We start from the raw sequence: 18873 nt of genomic DNA on the forward strand, positions 1-18873 counted from the left end.
ATGACCTGAAAATATGATATAATGCACTATTAAAAGAAAAAAGCAAGTTCCCAAATTGTGTATAGCATAATTTTACTTGGGAATATAATATGCATTTAAAGAAAATAGGGGTGCCTGGGTGGCTCAGTGGGTTAAAGCCTTTGCCTTCGCCTCAGATCATGATCCCAGGTCCTGGGATTGAGTACTGCATCAGGTTCTCTGCTCAGCAGGGAGCCTGCTTCCCCACCAACCCTGCCTGCTTCTCTGCCTACTTGTGATCTCTGTCTGTCAAATAAAAAAATAAATAACTTAAAAAAAAAAAGAAAAAAAGATGGAAAAGAGATATATCACAGTGTTAACAGTGATTATCTTTGGGTAGTAGGTCTAAAGATTTTACATATATAAAAATATATATTTGTTTTATATATGTGTACATATATATATATAATTTAGCTGATATTTTCTGAATGCCTACAATAAACATGTATTACTTTTGCTTAATATTTTTATTTTATTTTATATTTTAAAAGATTTTATTTATTTGACAGACAGAGATCACAAGTAGGCAGAGAGGCAGGCAAAGAGAGAGAAGAATGCAGGCTCCTGGGCTGAGCAGAGAGCCCGATGTGGGACTCCATCCCAGGATCCTGGGATCATGACCTGAGCCGGAGGCAGAGGCTTAACCCACTGAGCCACCCAGGCACCCCAACTTTTGCTTAATATTTTTAAATTAAAAATGTTAACTAGTTTGAATCTTATTATTTAATTATTTATTTAGTAAATTAAGTAATCTCTATGCCGAACATGGGACTTGAATTCATGACCCTGAGATCAAGAACCGCAAGCTGTCAACTGAGCCAGCCAGCATATGCTGTACTGAACTTGACATTGGTGGGGCTGTGCACCTCATATCAATTAACCTATGAGGGTATCAAAACTATTGACTAATATGGAATTATTAAAAGCTGAGTGTATAACATGAAGACTGATCCTCATCAATGGAAATAGCCCACCAAGTGAAAAGAGCAGCAAAGTAGGGAGAGGAAATCAACACGGAAGACTCCCTCCAAGACGGGGGCTCAAAGGATCAGTAAATCTCAGCAATGTCCCTGACCACCTCCCTCTTGTCACTCCTGGGTGGGCAGATACCACGTCTGTCTCCACTGCCATTCCTGTCTAGCTGACACTGAGACCCCTCCCACCTCTCTGGGACCTGGGCCCAGATCCATCAATCAGTCTGAAAGTACCATATCTGAGGGTTCTAGTTCCCCAGAGGGAAGGGGTTTTCCCACCCCTGCCCTCCTGCAGGACCCACGCAGAAGGCAGCAGGGTGGAGTGAGAGGCAGAGGAATGAAGGACAGGGTAGGGAGAGGATGGAGCAGGAGGACGAAGAAGAAGGTGGAAAAGGACCATAAGAAGGAAAGCAAGGATGAGCTGGAGATGACGGGTCGTCTGGGGCTGTGGTGACGCCCCCCCCAGAGCTTAGGGTGGGGGGAAAGTATAGCAATGGGACCCACATGCTCTCCCTTCACCTGAAATGCCACCTTCTAGGCTCTGAATGGCTGCAGTTAATGACACTGTTTTTTATATATTTGGAAGTTGCTAAGAGAGTAGATCTTGAAAGCTCTCAGCACAACGAAAATAAAAACCTGATTGTGTGAGATGATGGGTAGTAGCTCTAGTTGTTGTGGTAATCATTTTGCAATATATACATGTATCAAATTATTATGTTGCATACCTGAGACAAATACAATGTTCTATGTCAATTATATCTCAATAAAACAGGAAAAAAAAACAAACCCAACAACAGGAACCCCCCCATCCCCCACAAAGGCCCAGGCTCAAAATACCAGTTAAAGGAACCAGGTTACCCACAGGGAGGAGGGCAGGAGCAGAAGCTTGGTGGGGAGCAGGGACCTTATAGACAGACCCTGCCTGGCCAGAGCCCAACTTGGCCTCTTCCCCAGCAAGGGCCCTTGGGCTAGTTAGCTCGCTTCTGTAAACAAAGGGGAGTGTTCTGAGGACACTGTGCGGTGCACGGTATGAAAGTGCAACTCTCCCATCTATGGCCAAGGACAGGTGGGCCGTAGAAGCTCTGGGCTCTCCTTCCACTGCTGGGCTCCCTGGGGGCTTGCATCGACTCACCTAGAGAGGCTGTGTAGTTATCTGAGCAGGACGAAGATGAGTCCCCAGAGAGGCTGGGCGTTTGGACGGAGGAGGGCCTCGAGGAATGGCTTCCTCCACCCCCTTCCCCACGAACTGGAGGCTGGAAGGGAGAGATGGGCTCTTTCCTCCCTTGTCCGCGATCTCTGACAGGAGGGGCTTCCAGGCAAGACTGCAGGGGTGGGGGGGAGGCCTCCCCGCTTCTGGAGAAGCACCCCCACCCCACCCCCGTTTCTCGCTGGCCACGGCTCTCCCGTCCCCACTCCTGTGCCCCCGCCCCAGCGATGGCTCTTCACCCCACAGCCCATCCTTCCCCAGGCAGCCCGCTCGTTCGTGGACGCACCCGGAACTGGGAGAAGTCGGCATAGGTGGGGTCGTAGGTCTTGTGGTGGGCATCCAGCAGGATGGCGATGATCTGCTGCTGCTCCTCAGACAGCTTGGGCCGCAGACTGTCCCTCAGGGCTTCCTCCTCCTTCCGCTTCAGGATCATCTCTCGCTTCCGCTGCACCTCCTCATCTGTCAGGATGACTGTGGGGCGAGAGCCGGCCGAGAGGGAGGCTTTCAGGAGGACTGGGCCTGCAGCTCCTCGGAGAAACCCTCCTCCAGCTGCTAAAGGCACAAGATCAGAGGGGCGCACGGGGTTGGGGGGCTTCCCGCCATGGGGGATTCGGGGCCTACTCCATGGACGGAAAACTCGGTTTCCTGTTGAAATGGCAGGTGTGTGAGATAGGAGGAAAAAGGATCTTAGGGGTGGGAATGTTGGGCATTATTAGTGAGTCTGTGTTCTCAGAGCAAGTGATCGGACCCTGGGCAAACTGAACTCTCTGGGCTTTGGTCATCTCATTAATCAAGCAAGCAGTTTGCTCCATTATTACCTCTTCTACAGCCCTTTGTGGTTCCTTCCTCCAGAAAGCCCGGGTATGTGGGGTGGCTGAGGGGTGGCTGAGTGACAACCCCGACCTGAGAACTGAATGCACGTGTAACCCAGACCAGCTGCTCATTAAATGTCAAGTCATGTCTCTTCTCCCCCACATTCACAGCCCATGATTCTGAGGCATGGGGGTTGGGGTGGGGAGTGAAGAGGAGGAGAGTCACTATGTGGCCAGTCCCAGGGTCGGAAGCTAGGAGATGCCCAGAGACCTCTCCACGGGGGCATTCCCACGCCCAAGTTTCCAGGCATGGAACTTGGGTGTCCAATGTACTCTGACCAACTTAGAAAGACTTTGCCTCTTTGGTTCCTGCAAAACAACCCCTCCTCCAGCCTGTCCAGTCTTGAAAGTTCTGCCCGGGGAAGTTTTTGAGCTCTCTAGAATTCCCAAAGAGAACACTGTGCAGCACTGTGTTCTCTCCCGCTGTAAGCCAGCGTGTCCGAAGAAAGGGAGACCCCACACCCCCTGGGGTGGAGCCCACCTCACCGGGCTGGGCAGCTGCCTGGGGGTGGCAGGGCTGTAAGCAGGGATGCCTGGCACAGGGGTGAGGCAAACAGACCTCCGGGCTGGGGCTTGCAGAGTGCTGACGGCAGGAGTGGGCACTGGGGCCTTTGGCCTGTAGCTACTTGCTGTCTGCTGGTGTTGCCAGTGCTTCTGCCCACAGAACTGGGGAGTTTCACAAGAGCAGGGAAAGCAACCAGAACCCCAGGGTGGGTGGGTTCCGGGCTTCGAGAGCGTCCCACTGGCCCAGACCTCTCGGGGAGGGAGGGGGAGAAGGAAATAAGCTGGTGGGAGGGGAGGGAGAGCCTGTGGAGTGTGGGTGGGTGGAAGTGGGCAACCAGAGCCTCAGTTACAGCAGGAAGGGAAGCTTGTGGCAAAGGAAGGCGTGTTCCCTCCACAGCTGAGGAAGCCATACGAAGAGAAGGACTGGAGGAGGCCACGCCCAGGTGACTGACTCACCTGCCCGAAGAGCTGCCAACCCTCTCCCACGGTGGGTGTTTGCTCAGACCCTACGAGGTCAAGTGGGGTGGAAGAGGAAGCAGCAGGGAGCATTGCATTCAAGGCAGAGTATGAAGCCTAGCAGGGGGAATCCAAGATTAGGTGTCTGGTCTTTCCTGCTCACCTGAGGGTGGATGTAGGGGGTGCTGGGGCTGGAGTGGGGGGGAGGGGTTAAGGGGGGTGCTCCACTAGTCATGCCACAGGCATCCTGGACATGCTCCTCGGCTTGACTGGACTTTGATAATCTCTTGGGATTCTAAGATGTCACTCTCCTGCTCAGAAACTTTTTCTGGATCCTTCCTGCTCACCATGGTCCAAATTAAAGTCAAGATGCTCCATGATTTTACTTCTTCCTAACTTTCCAACCCCCTTCCCCCCTGCCTCTGGACGCAGCTTCTGCTCCGGTCACGTTGAGACTGCTGGCCTGCAGACACGACCCGCTCAGTCCTGTCACTGCTCTTCCACTCATGCCGGCTGCCTGTCCAGCTGGGTCCTCTTTCCCCCATAGCTGCACAAGTCCTATCCGTTCTCCAGCACCCAGCCTTCAGCCCTCTCTCACCATGAAGCCTTTCTGGATTGTCCCAATCTGCACTGAGCTTTCATTTCTTTTTTTTTTTTTTTTTTTTTAAAGATTTTATTTATTTATTTGACAGAGAGAAATCACAAGTAGACGGAGAGGCAGGCAGAGAGAGAGAGAGAGGGAAGCAGGCTCCCTGCTGAGCAGAGAGCCTGATGTGGGGCTCGATCCCAGGACCCTGAGATCATGACCTGAGCCGAAGGCAGCGGCTTAACCCACTGAGCCACCCAGGCGCCCCTGAGCTTTCATTTCTTATTTCTGTGGTATGTCTACTGTTTCCCACACACATGGGCACCCAACTGTCTTCCACTCTGTAATAGTTATGTAACAGTTATAAATGGCCGGATGGAGAGAACCTGAGATGTTCAAGATCTCCTTCACTAGAACGGTAGGCTACCTGGGTTTCCCTCCTATGGAAGGGAGCCAGCGAGCCCAGCGAAGCTTCCTGGCCATGGTGTTTGCTCAGTAGGCTGAGAGATTGTACACCCAACACAGTACAATGATTGTGACCTACTGTGTGCTAGTCATTGTCCTTTGCTCAGGAAATGACAGTGAGAAGTACGCACCAACACTGTGTATATGTCCTACCATGTCGGGATGGCACATGGCAAATGCCAGCCGGCCCACCAGATAACTGAGCCTGGCTCACCTTTTCAGTTTAATTATTGTGATTGAAATATTTTCAAGACAGCATACCTGTAACAAAACACCTAAAACATGCAACCTTTACTTATCGTTTGGAACAATTACTGGACTTTGCAGGAGCGAGGTTATGACCTCAGGGCTGAACAGGGCTGTGTCCTTGCACCGTGACTCGGCCTGCTATGATTCAGAGTTCTTGTGCTACATCTCATCGCTTTCAATCTCCCCCTCTCTGGTAAGCTCCGTGTTGTCTCTTCTTGGTTCCTGCCTGCCTCTGGGGGTGGGGTGCTTTTCTTCCTCTTAACTGTTAATTTCTAGTCTGTTGGGGAGCTGGAAATCATGGTAATCAAGTTTTAGGTAAGAAAAAAGATCTGTTATTAAAAATGGATAAAAAATAAAGAATTTTTTAGGTACCGGGCACTACGTTAAATGCTTCTTAAATATCAACTCACAGAGATTTAGTTCTCGTAACAACCTCTTCGGGCAAGAGCTAGTATTCCCATTTTGCAGATAAGAGACCCCCAGGCCCAGAGGCTAGGTACCTTGCTCAAAGTCACACAGCTAACACGTGGTGAAGCTGGTACTCAGGCCTGGGTAATACGGTTCTAGAGTTCATGGTTGTAACTACTGCCCCATAGCTCCTCTGATTGTAATTGGCTATGACTGCTCCATAGGACTCTTGTCCTTAGCTGAGGAACACACAAAATGTTCCAATCCATCTGAGGAGTATGAAAAAATAAATAAAGTAGCTAAGTTCGTAAATGATTTACTCTAAAAGGACAAAGTTAAGAAGATTCAAGGTTAACCTTATGACATTGTTCCTCCCAATTACTGTATCAAACGGTGACTGACATCCGGTGTGCAGCATCAGAGAAAAAAGTGCTGAGATCTGGCATCTTCTACCAGGGCTACCAATCCGCACCCCCCCCCATCCCCCCTCTCCAGGCAACAGTGTCTGGAGACAGGGTAAGTCATCAGATTCTCACATGTGCAGATGCCGTTGTGATTTAGGAAGGAAGTCTTTATTTAAAGGGGGTTACTAATTTCATAGGAAATTTTTAAAAAATCATTTTCTCAACGAATAGCTACTGAAAATGCCATTACTATCATGTAGGAGGACACATGTTTTGGAGTTGAAAGCCATTGAAAAAGAGCAAACAGGTTCTGAAAGGGCATTTGATGGGCTCTCGAAGGAATAAGACACATGAGCTGTGTCCTTGGGACTTGGGAAACCTGTATGGCAGCTTAGTAGCTTCTCTGTCTTCCTTTTAGGCTCCCTGCTGAGTGCTAACATGGCTTTGCATACTTTTATTCCCATGCAAGATATTCCCCGCTTCATGAAGTCTATGGTTGCCTTAGGAGGTCAAGATCTGAAAGCATGAACAAAAAAAAAACACCTCAAGTTGCCCCTCGTGGCCTAAGGACAACATTAGAGAAGAGAATATAATGTCTTTCCCAATGAATGACACAGGCAATGTCAAATTTGGGAGATCTTCCTGACCCATAGACCAGTGGGAGATGCAGAGGTACAAGGAAGCATAATGGGGAGCTACTGCTCAGTCATTCAACATATATTTACTGAGCACCTGTCCCATGCCAGGCATTGTACTAACACAGGGTAGAAAAGACACACATCTGTAAAAACATCACACAAATTCACATAAAGGTGTTTTTGTGCAGGACAGGCCAACAAGAAGCAAGAATCCAACCACGAAAGTTCTTGGGTGCCACGCACAAGGTCAAGTCAACTAGGACTTGAAGAGAAAGAAAGGGGAACAGTCTCTTGAGCCCATCCCTAAGGGACCAGGCAGTGCCTGAAGTAACTCTGGCCCACTGAGTGTGCCTGGTGGGCTGCACCAGGGTGGGGTCCCCAGGTCTGGCATTTGGAAGCAAACAGACCTAGGTAAGAATGCCGCTACCATACCATCTTATTACTCAAAGGTACGAAATTGGAATTCCTCTGAGCTTCCCCAGCTACAAAACAAACAAACAAACAAACAAACAAAAAACAAACACACACAACAAAAAACTACAGAAGTATTCACCTATTTAGGGATTCTTGGGAGAATTTAATAAGAAAGCACCCGTGTTTGATGCAGGTAGGTGCTCCATAAACATTTGTTCCCACACCCATCCCTTTCCCCTTCCTGAGTTCCCTTTAGGGAAGGGCCCCCTCTCTGCTTCTGCCAGAAGGGACCCTATGTTTGCAGTGCCTTCAGAGGGAGCCCTGGGCTGTCCTGTGGTTTTACAAATGTTGACACAAAATTGTTTCTGGGAGGTTGAGCCTTAAGGCAGCCTAAGCCCACATGATAAACAAGTAGCTCTTCTCGGGTTCTGAGCTGGGAGCTCCAGGCCCAGACCGCTGTAATGGGCTTCTCTCAGCTGGGCTGACTTGAGGCTGAGAACTACAGCTCTTCCTGAAGGACCTTCCCCTGGAGTAGTGGAGAGAACAAGCCTAGCGGGGCTCAAGGTCTTCCTTCAACGGGAGCTCTGCGGCCCAGGCTCCAAGAGCTCAGCTCTTGCAGCCCCGGGCTACCTCACCACAGCTCCCCGAGGGCATCCCGGGAGTGGGGAACAGGGGGCTGCACTGGGCATGCAGCAGGGTGGGGTGCAGGGCTCTGTTGGGGAGGACTGGGGCTGGGTTTGGGGTGGCTGAAGCACAAAGCTGTTAAGGTTTGGGGTGGGCACCCACTTCCGGATTGCTGGCCCCCATCACCACATGGTGTTCCTAGGGGTACCCTGATGCTCCCAAGACCTGTTCATCACCGTGGATGCAGTGCTGTCTTTGGGGACCAGAGGAGATCTAGAAGCAGACATGGGGACTTGCTTTCTGACTCCGATCCTGGTATTTTTACCTTTCTGAGTCTCAGATGATTTCTAAGTGTTCTTCCTATTCGAAGTTGATCAGACATCTCCTTCTTCCCGAGACATAGGAGAAGAGTGTCGGGGGCATCAATGAGGCTGGTCCCGCACAGAACCTCTGGGGGCAGAGTCTGACTGAATCCCAGCGGTAGAACTGTGCTGTTCTTGGCTGGCAGAGCCTCAGAGCCAGACTCCCTGCCCCGCGGGGGTTATGTGCCCCTTGGAGGCAGGGGCAGGGGCTGTGTTCACTGTATCTTGTTTGTGTCCACACCAGTGCCTCGCACAGAGCAGGCCGCCCTAAGCCAGTGTGTGAGAAGCCCCATGAGGCACTCAGTCTTGGCCTCCTCTGTTCCAGGATAAACACAGGAGTCGGGCGGGGCAGGGGACGGTGCTAGGAGAGACCAGCATGTCCAGGCCTGCACACTCCTGTGGGGGCGAGGAGGAACAACAGCCTGGAAACTTCTTCAAGGCCTGCCAGGTTTGACTGGGGAGCCGGGAGCAGAAATGAAGGACTGTGACCCACCAAGGGGGAAGCCTGTCAAGACCCAAGCAGGAGGCCCCCCCATGAGGGTCTCCAGTCTATCTCTGTTCCCCAATAAAAGAGAATTTTTTTTCCTGTCAAGGAAGTGTTCCACCCCCGAAGCCCTGTCCTGGGACTCTTCCTCGTAACTGCCTCCCTCACCCTCTAAAACAATAGCCTCATAGCCAGAAGGGCCTCCAGGCATGCCTGCATCTGAGCATCCCTCCCTAGCCTCCTCAGGTCCGTAGCTTAACTTGTCCCAGGGCCGAGGAGGTAAGCGGCATGCAGACGGCAGACAGGGGTGAGCAAGAGGCCGGGCAGGACAGAAGGTGCGGAGGACACCTGTGCACGGGCCGGCCCAGGGCACTGGTCTACAGCCTGGGGAAGGCTGGTCTAGCCCCTCCCGGGGTCTGCTGAATTCAATGGCTATTCTGGCTACCAAGTAACCAGAGCTCAGATGCAAAGTCCAGGGGTTGTTTTTAACCCGAGGGTTAGAACAAGTCAGTCTGCCATTGGTCCTTTCCTCCAATCCTGGAGCTGGACAGGGAGTCCTGTAGACTCACCCTTCTCTCTCCCTCTGGATGCTGAGGGCCATCCCAAGAGTCCGGTGCTTCCCCTCACAGAGTCTCTCCCCCTGGTCTCCCCAGATCTGCCCCTGGGGCCAGAGTGGCCCAAAGGCTGGGGCGGGGAGGGACCTGGATGCCAGCCAGGCTCTGAGCTCATCTTCTCCCCCAAACTCCTGCCCCTCTCCAACTTCAGCAGACCACTCTCCCGAAGCCCAAACAACCCTGGGTCCTTGAGCCTCATCTTTTCCCTGAAGGTGCAGGAATAGGGAGGTGAGAACAGTGATCTGTCTTGGAGGAGTGCTGATCTGGCGGCTTACGAAGGCCGTGCCCTGCCTCTCCCTTCTCAGAGGCACCCCCATGGGACGGGGCCTTCCCAGAACTCTGAGACACAGGTCCAACTGAGGTTTGTAGGACTCCCCCCCCCCCCCCGGGGCCTCTGGTCCTGTTGTTCTGGCCGCAGGGCCCAGCTCCAGGCCCGGTGTGCCAACAGCCCCAGGGGAACAGTACGGACACCCCTTGGGCCAAACCTGTCTAAAGAGCAGCTCCCACCATCCCCTTCCAGTGCCACCCCCTGCCTTGGCCCCGGATACTCACACTCCTTCATCATGCCAATGTCCACGCAGCGCTTGAGCCGGCAGGCCTGGCAGTGGCGGCGGTTGTCCTTGGTGATGCGACAGTCCCCGTTAAAGGGACAGGTGAACAGCGCCTTCCGCTTCATGCTCCGCCTGCCCAGGGAGAGAGCACATGCCACCTCTGGGTCACACCCCTCCCAGCCCCTGCCCTGGCTGCCTGCAGGGGCTGTGACAACTGAGACTGCCCACAAGCTCCCTGCCCCCCAATCTCCATGTTACCCACAGAGGATCTGGGGCCTAGTCCTGGCCACTCTCAGTGCCTACCCCTTCCCTCCCCCACACCTCGCCTCCTTCTTTCACTCCCTACTCTTCTCTCATCATTGCTTTGATTTACTTTATTTTTTTAATGTTTGAAAGGATTTATTTATTTTCACTTTCATTTTTTTTTTTTTTAAAGTGAGCTCTACACCCAACGTGAGGCTTGGATTCATGCCCCTGAGATCAAGAGTCATCTGTTCTACCAACGGGCCAGGCTGGCCCCCCAATTTACTCTTATGGTCCTCTACTTCCCACTCTTTTTTTTTTTTTTTTAAATTACGCAGGAAATACATGAGTGAATTAGCCTAGCAACATTTTTTAACTACTAAAATCTGCAGAGTAGCCCTCACTGCTTGTAGTGAGTCATTATGGGAGGTGAGGACGCTGGGGACGGCTTTAAGTCATCCAGAGTTTGGAGATCTCGCACTAGAGTAGGCCTGGTCCAGAGACAGACACGTGCGCAGGTGCGCAGGTGCGCGGAGAAGGAAGAAAGGCACCAAACCATAGCTCGAGGTAGCCAGATCACATGCTCAGAGATAAAAGGCCAGATGAGTGTGTAGGAGCCCTGAGGTCTGGCCTGGACTTTCTGAAAGGCAGAGGGAGCAAGGGTCCTGCCAGGACAGAAACCTTCCAAAGGTTCTTAGCTTAGGAAGCCAGTACCCCTGGGCCCCTGTTATTCTATGTAAAATTGTGCATGTAGTGGGGTGTACACACGTGTGTGTCCATGCATGTGTGTGTAAGCTTGAGGGTTCATTTTCCTAATTCTGGCTTTCTACTGCCAGCCACACCACATGGCACTTTCAGGAGGCTACATCATCTATGTCCTTGGGGTTCCTCATACGGTTCCCAGCCCCAGTAGGAGCAGGCCCATTTTTTTTGTTGTTGTTGTTTTTTGTTTTTTGTTTTCTTTTGTTTATTTATTTGTTTGGGGTTTTGCCCTGGGACAGGTGACAGGATTTAGCTAGAGAAAGATGGTGGCCGAATCACTTTCTCTGGGACCAGCAGCATCTTCCAAGGAGATGCTCAAACCTTATGAACAAAGGCCTGGCTCCAACCATTTCCCTCTCTCAGAAATGAGCTGGTCACACACTAGTTATGCTTCTTGGTAAAAAAAAATGACTCACTGTTCACATTCACTAGAAGATAAATGGGATTTAGGACAAACATTCTCATCAGTCAACATGGACAGAGAGGACCCATGGGATAGAGGAGAAGAGAAAACAGAAATGGCCTGCCAGTAGTCACAGGTAACCAGACTCCAAGATTAGAGGATCCCAGAGACTATTGGTGTACCTCCTCTTTTTATAGGTGAGAGCCCTGAGGGGAAGAAACTTATCAGTGAGGGGAGTCAGCAAGAAGTGAAGGCTCCCCAGTTGGCTGTTAGAGACATGAGGCTCGGCTTTTGGCTCCTGGGATTGAACACACAGCTCTCATTCCTAGAAACTCAAGGTGCTTAATGAAGTGGAGCCTACAGGCAAACAGCTCCAGGCAGCTGGCCCTTGAGAACAACTCAAGACCAAGGATGATAGGTGGCCTACAAGGTAGTTGCCCTTAACTTTGGCCCCCACTTGGCCCTCTCCTGACCCAAGAGGGCCCCCAGGAGACCAGGTTGCAAGGGGAGGTGGAACCACACGAGGCTATGGGGGTCAACTCCAGCCCACCAATGGCTACACCCACTCTGTGGTGACTACCCAGGGAGAGATCACATACCAGGCTTTTGGAAACAGAAAGCCTTTCTCCTTGAGTCTCCATCCTTCTCTGGTAGCTTTCCAGAGGGACAGGCAAATGTGGAAGCACCTTAGCTACCTGAAATGAGCTACTACATCACCAGAGGACGTGAGATTCATTCACCCCTTTATTCCTTCTCCTCCTTCCCACTCATGGTTCCTGAGGCTCCGCCTGTTACCACAAATGTTCAGTCCCCAGGATGCCCGTAGTTCTCTAAACTTACTTAAGGGCCAGAAGTTTCTAATTCAAAGTGAACTCTCATTTCCTTTTTTTTTTCCTTTTTTTTTAAACAACCAGGCACTTTGCCCAGGAGCTGAGGGTCTGCTCTCTCCCACCCACTGTCTTGTCTGGCTCACAGCTCTTCCTATTAATTCTCTAGGGCTTGGGGCACCACAAGGAACATATCATACATGTGGCACCTCCAAACACATGAGCCAAAGCCCCTCCCCAGCCCTGTGCTGGGGGCTGAGAGCTTCTGAGCCCCCCAGGTGGGAGGCAGCCCCATGCCCCCCAGGGACCTATCTCTCCTTCCTTGGGCTCTAGGGCACCTGCCTCTGACTCTCACTGAGGTCACACCCCCAGCTGCAAGGAGGCTCAGGAGGCTGTGGCACTATCATCTTTCTTTGATCTTCCTCACTGTAAATCTGAAACCCACCACAGGCTTCCACACACAGGAGTGCTGGAGATAGCCACGCAGCCCAGCTCTGCTGGACAGCAGGAGTGGATTCTGACGAGGTTGTGTAGGAATCCAAAAACATGCAGAGCTGGCTTCAAAGAAAATACTAGGCGGGAAAACCCCAATGTCCTTGCTTCCAGCTTTGTAGTTAGAGTAGAAAGCTCATGAATACTGAGAAGCAAAGTGGGAGGAGAAGGAGGGGGAGGAGAAGGAAGGGAGGGAGGGAAGGAGAAAGAAAATGTTAAAAGTCCTTCCGAGGGTGCCTGGGTGGCTCAGTGGGTTAAGCCTCTGCCTTCGGCTCAGGTCATGATCTCAGGGTCCTGGGATCGAGTCCCGCATCGGGCTCTCTGCTCAGCAGGGAGCCTGCTTCCCTCCCTCTTTCTCTCACTGCCTGCCTCTCTGCCTACTTGTGATCTCTGTATGTCAAATAAACAACAACAAAAAAATCTTAAAAAAAAAAAAAAGTCCTTCCAGCCAAGGCACAACTATCCCACCACAAGGCTCACACCTATGCTTTTCACCCTTTGCCATACTTTATCCCAAAGAACACCGACTTTGTTCCATGTCTTCACAGTATTTGAGTGATGTAGAAAGTAGCCTATAAATTTATAGAGTTCTTGAACTATTATTATGAAAAATTATACTAAGCAGCTCTTCCCTGCCTCCTCTTGAATACAGAATCAGAGACCAGACCCTAGAATTGTAGCCAGGAAGATAGAGGGTAGCCATCACAAAGAACTCTCACACTCTGGAGTGTCGATCAGTGTTCAGGGAGGGAATGCTCCCTCTCCAGCTCCAACAGGGAGACTGAGGTCATCCCTACCCCCAAACCGGCTTTCAGGTGTGTCCACCCCAGCACAGTTGCCAGGGCTGTGGGTCTCTCAGGCTCTGGGGCCGGGTTCTTCCCAACTCTCCTGCCTGCTAAGGGCATTTCCGCACATGTGGCTGACATCTAGCCTCTGCTTGCAAGGAGTCGGGCAGCCAGACCAGTCAGCCCTGGCTCTGTGCTTTGTCCCGAAGATCCACGCCCTGTCCTGCCTTCCTCCCCATGCTAATTGCTTGTGAGCTTCTTTGGTTTTGAGAAACAAGAGCTTCGAGTTTCCATGGGAGCCCATTGCCTTAGCTGCTCTCTAAGCTTGGACCCTGTCATCCTCTGGGTGGTTGGCAATTATAACCCAGCTCAGGAAGGAGGGGTTGGGGTGGTGCCACCGGGCTAAATATAGACAGTTTCTAGAAAGTCAGGGGTGAGAGAGGACATTGACCAATTCATCAAAACATGACAGACAAGCTGTTCACAGAAGCATGAAGTGCCTGGGGCCAGGGACTCAGGCCTGGGACTGTGGGGTCCTTCTTGGGTCGGTGGCCCCATCACCAGAAACCCACCCTGAAAAACCCCAGCCTGGGGCCAAGTGACAGCTCTGGCTTTGTCGCTACTGCAACCCTGAGTATCACAGAAATCTCAGAGCCTGGACTGGATCTAGGAGCCTGGTGGAGCTCCCACTGGAAAGACCAAAAAGGTCGGGACCCAGAGGGCACCTTTGTATGTGGCAGCATCAAGGGCTTCTCGGGAAAGTTTAAAAAGCCAACTCTATAGAAAGCTAGGTTAATACCATGGCAAAGAGCACGAGCCCCCTTTCTGGACAGCAATTGGGTCGTATTCACCAACACCGTTAAAAGGCACAGAGGTTTTTAACGCAGTGAACCTACTTCCAGGCATTCATCCTGTGAGTCAATCAGCCCAGGGGCCCAAAGACACGTGCATAAAGGGGGTTGTGGCAGCATTGTATGGGGAACTAGTCCCTTACAGTACAGTAATTCCATATGAAATGACAGGGCAGCAAGAAGGGTGGAGGAAGAATGTGGCCGTGGGGACTAGCTTGAGGAGGTGTTCTGGAGTAGATCAAAGCAAGAGGCAGAAGAGTGAGGATAGTATACTCCTACCATTCTGTGCACGCGTGTGTGTGCATGCACACACACCCATGCTCTGATATCAAGAATCTGGAAGCGAACGCAATGAGTTGGTCATGGTGACAGCTTCCAGAGGAGGTAGGGACGTGAGAGTTGAGTAGAGAAGACCTACTTTTTACTGAGATGTCCTTTTGAGCTATTGGCTGCTGCTACTTTTTTTTTTTTTTTAAACCATATACAGGGATGATTTACACACACATTCCAGGTTCCATGACAGAGGAGAGAAAAGGCTGTCTGTTCTCAGATATAAACAGTGCAGAAGGACGAGGATAACGACGAGCACTTGCTGAGGGCCTTCTCTGCTCGGACTCCGTGCGTTACCGCCGACGTTCTCACCAGCCTTGCAGGATGGACTCTGACCCTATGCTACAGGTGGGAGGAGAAGGCAGTGGGAAGTTAGACCTCCCACTTCATGTCCCACAGCTAATAAGTGTGAAAGCGGGATCAGAATGGAGATCTGTTTGATTCCAAGGCTTCCCTAATACGGTCCCTAATTCCCTAATTCTTCCCTACTACGGTCCTCATCATGAATGTACCCTATTTCAATCCAAGCCAGAGCAGCAGTCCATATATACCGCTAAAGTCCAGGGGCACCTGGGGGTCTCAGCCAGTTAAGCATCTGCCTTCAGCTCAGGTCATGGTCCCAGGATCCTGGGATGGAGCCCCGCTCTCTCTGCTCTCTCTGTTCAGTGGGGAGTCTGCTTCTCTCTCTCACTCTGCCCCCAACCCCGAACTTGTGCTCTCTCTCTCAAGTAAACTTAAAAAAAAAAAAAAAGAAGAAGTCCAAGAGCAGGCAGCAGAGGTTGTTTGAAGGTCTCCTCTAAGGACAAAACCATTGGGATAGAAGTAGTCCCTTCAAAGGGCAGGTTGGAAGTGTGGGGTCACCTCTGGCGCCATAGCACAGAGAGGACACCCCCCCACGTGTGTTGAGAGTGACTCCATGCCAATGAGCCTTAATCCAAGTGCTGAGCTACCAAAGACAAACAAGATCCCCTTCACACGCTTGCCACTGCCTTTCTTGACAACTCCAGAGATATTTCCTCTCTAAATATTCTGACCTCCTCTACCCAAGCTTCCAAAACAACTCTTGCCTGGTCCATAGATCACCTTCCTTGTTCTCTTTCATTCACAGTCTGGAGCCACCGTGGAAGAGGGCCAGCCGCCAAGCCGAACTGGACAAAGTTTTCTCCAGCAACACTCACTTTGTGGTGACTCATTTACTTGTGCCCATAGAATGCCCTAGGCAGCTGCTCCTCTCTCCTCTTTGTTTCCTCCAGTGCCTGTGAGCACTTTGAGCTTTAAGTCCCTGGACCTCTGCCCCATTTCTCAGCTCACTTTCACATCACAGCTCCCGTGGTATCCGCTGGGGGGCTTTCCTGGAAGCCAGAACACTCCTCATGTTCCCAGATCCTTACCAGCCTGCCTTTTGACCCTGCACTCCACAAGACTCATAACGAACATGGTCCCTGAGAACCTTGGGCCCACCGAACAAGAAGGCATTTCTCCACACTGTATTTGTTAGCTCGGCGCTGGTCGTGAGGCGTCTGGATTAAGAAAGTATCAACAGGTAAGAAAAAGGCAAGAAGGAGAGGCAAATAGTGATCTGTTTCTCAACCCTGCTTTCTAGGACCACCTCTTAAATTTCACTGTCCTCTTCAATCTCTTCATCAAAGGAGTCTCTCTGATTTTCTTCTCTGTCCTTCACACCTTTCCCTTCATAGTAGAGCCTGGACTTAGGCAGCCATCCATGACCAGAGATTTGTTCACCTCCTCAATCACCCACCTTCTACTCTGTAGTAGACCTACGTATTTTCCCTCTCTGGCCCTTATGTCTGCTCCGGTGTTAACATAACTGAGACACATAACCTCTTAGAAGCCTGCCTATGCCAACATTTTATTCACCCTGGAAATACCCTTTTTCCCTGAGGATGTCCACACATTCCAGAGAGCAGGAGCAAAAACAGCATGAAATAACTTGTAGGAGGAACCGGCCAGAGATGGTCTCTAATTCTTGACCAACGATCAGTAGAACTGTGGTCACTGTCCAACCTTCATAATCCTATTTTAGTTTGAATATGAGTTTTGGACCTGCTAGGATGACCACAGCTAGCTCCTAGAGCAGGTTAGTTTGACTATCTTGGAAGTCACACCAAACGCTGGATGGTCAAATGGGATTACCGGTCCCCAGTGCTTAGAGAATCGTCAGTGACCCAGCACTGAAGGGATGCTCTTTGAGAATGACTGTGAAAGGGCAGGATGAACTCCTGAGAACAAGGACCAGTTGTGCTTATCTTTGTCTTCCTAAGGATGCAGAGCCGGACACAGAGAAGGCACCCTCACTGGTAGAAACTTTTCTTCCTGGGATCAGGATTTTGCAAACAGACATAAGTGACAAGAGGGTTCTATTTGAACTACACTAAGATGGGAAAACACCGAATTTGGATGAAGCAAAGGAGAAGCAGGCAAAGGGGGGAGAAAAGAGGAGCAATTATGTATACTTAGTTGATTCTTATTGGCAGCAGTTACATTCTGCGAAGTCAACATGAACGCTGAATCAACACACACTGAACCATTGTTCCTAGGGTTAGCCTGCAGCAAGCCTCTGATCACAATGTTTTCATCAATCTATCAATACATCACCTTGTTTCATGTGTGCTTTCTATTTAAAGACACCTTACTTAGTATATATTGTTGATTCATTAACACTGAACTCGGCCAACAACACTATAGCTCATGTCTGAACGAAGCTTCTTGAACACACGTCAAAGCTTTCTTGTGCTTAGGGACACTGAACAGCACTTTGGCACTGTGCTAAGGGCCATCTCAAACAGTGAGATCACCACTGAAGAGCCCCCAAATGCAAAAACCCTGGCACTAGACAACCCACCAAAGGACACTTTTTTTGTAGCTGAAACAAGAAGGCAGAGCATCACCTTTTTCCTCCGTGGCTGGGAATGTGTGTCTCGGGGGACTTGACCTTTTCACCACTCAGCACACCCAAAAAGGACCATGAAAATTCTGGAAGTACGGATGTGGGGATCACAAGGAAATTTCAACTGGTGGGCAAGTTTGTAAATACAGAATCCACGAATAATGAAGACTGACCATCAGGGTATGCCTATGTTTATCAAACAAAATCAAGACAAACAGTAAGAGATGTTGGCTCTTCGGAGAGGATGGCCTGGCCCAGTCTTCAAGGCAGGGAAAGTAAAGATAGAAGACAGACCAGGACAGGGTAATGAGACAAAAGCAGCAAGCTGCCCATAATACCAGTACTTTCATTCAGGGGTTGTTGGAGGGAGGGCCAAGGGTGGAGGACAGCAGCTTAATGTGTGCATGGGTGTCAGAGACCCTGGTGGTGACGTGGATATGCAAACACACCGTCCCTGTCCATTTGGCCATCTCCCACACCTGGCCCTGGGCATGAGGGGACCTGTCCTCCCTCCACCCAGATCCTAATACAGCCCTGTCTCGAGGATTTGGAGCCTAACTGTGTATCCGAGGGCAGGAAGCCTGGGTGCTCGGGGCTGGAGACACTCTAGTGAGGAACTGACCTCCAGTGTGTCCTAACCTCATAAGCAGCCACCTGAGAGTCCCAGCTCCCAGAGCTGACCCCCAGGGATAGGTGGCCTAGAAAGAGGGGCTTGGGGGGGCAGATGTCTATGGATTCACCAAACAGCCCCAAGAACTGTGGAAGACCTTGGGTTGCAGATGGGTGACTTAGGACCTTTGGTGAGAGTCCCCACATTGCCAGCTCTTAGCCCAGTGCCTTGGTCATAAATGCTCATTCAAATGTGGGCAGCGAGTATATGAATGAAAAAACAAAAGGAGGGTAGACGGCTGGAGAGACTTGTGTTTATTTTATTAAGACAGTGTTCCATGAAGGACACAATATATATAATAATATATTGTACTTTACGTCTTTTTAAAACAAATTATTTATTTATTTGAGAGAGAGAGAGGAGAAGCAGGGGGAGGAGGGAGGAAGAGACTCTTAAGCAGACTCTGTGCTGAGCATCGAGCCTAACACGGGGCTTGATCTCATGACCCTGAGACCATGACCTAAGATCACAATCCTGAGATCAGGATCTAAGCCAAAACCAAGAGTCGCTCACCTAATTGACTGTGCCACCCAGGCACCCTTATACTTTATGTCTTTTATTTTATTTTTTCAAGATTTTATATGTTTATTTGACAGAGAGGCACAGCAAGAGAGGGAATACAAGCAGAGGCAAAGGGAAAGGGAGAAGCAGGCTCCCGGCTGAACAAGGAGCCCGAAACGGGGATGATCCCAGGATCCCGTGATCATGACCCGAGCAGAAAGCAGACGCCTAATGACTGAACTACTTTATGTCTCTTAAAGCAGTTTCATAC

At 50.5% G+C, this 18873-nt stretch overlaps 1 protein-coding gene across 1 annotated transcript in view; it reads right to left on the reverse strand.

Annotated features, from left to right (window-relative positions):
* The window catches only part of VDR (vitamin D receptor), a 55509-nt gene that overhangs the window by 11394 nt on the left and 25242 nt on the right, over positions 1 to 18873 (reverse strand). The window contains exons 3-5 of the mRNA XM_044227240.1: positions 9832 to 9962; positions 2486 to 2670; positions 2125 to 2245 (exon numbers count right to left, since the gene is read on the reverse strand). Coding sequence (XP_044083175.1) covers positions 2125 to 2245; positions 2486 to 2670; positions 9832 to 9962 — 437 coding nt within the window. The remainder of the gene's footprint in view (positions 1 to 2124; positions 2246 to 2485; positions 2671 to 9831; positions 9963 to 18873) is intronic.

Source organism: Neovison vison, chromosome 12 (assembly GCF_020171115.1).
Source record: "Neovison vison isolate M4711 chromosome 12, ASM_NN_V1, whole genome shotgun sequence".
Lineage (NCBI taxonomy): Eukaryota > Metazoa > Chordata > Mammalia > Carnivora > Mustelidae > Neogale > Neogale vison.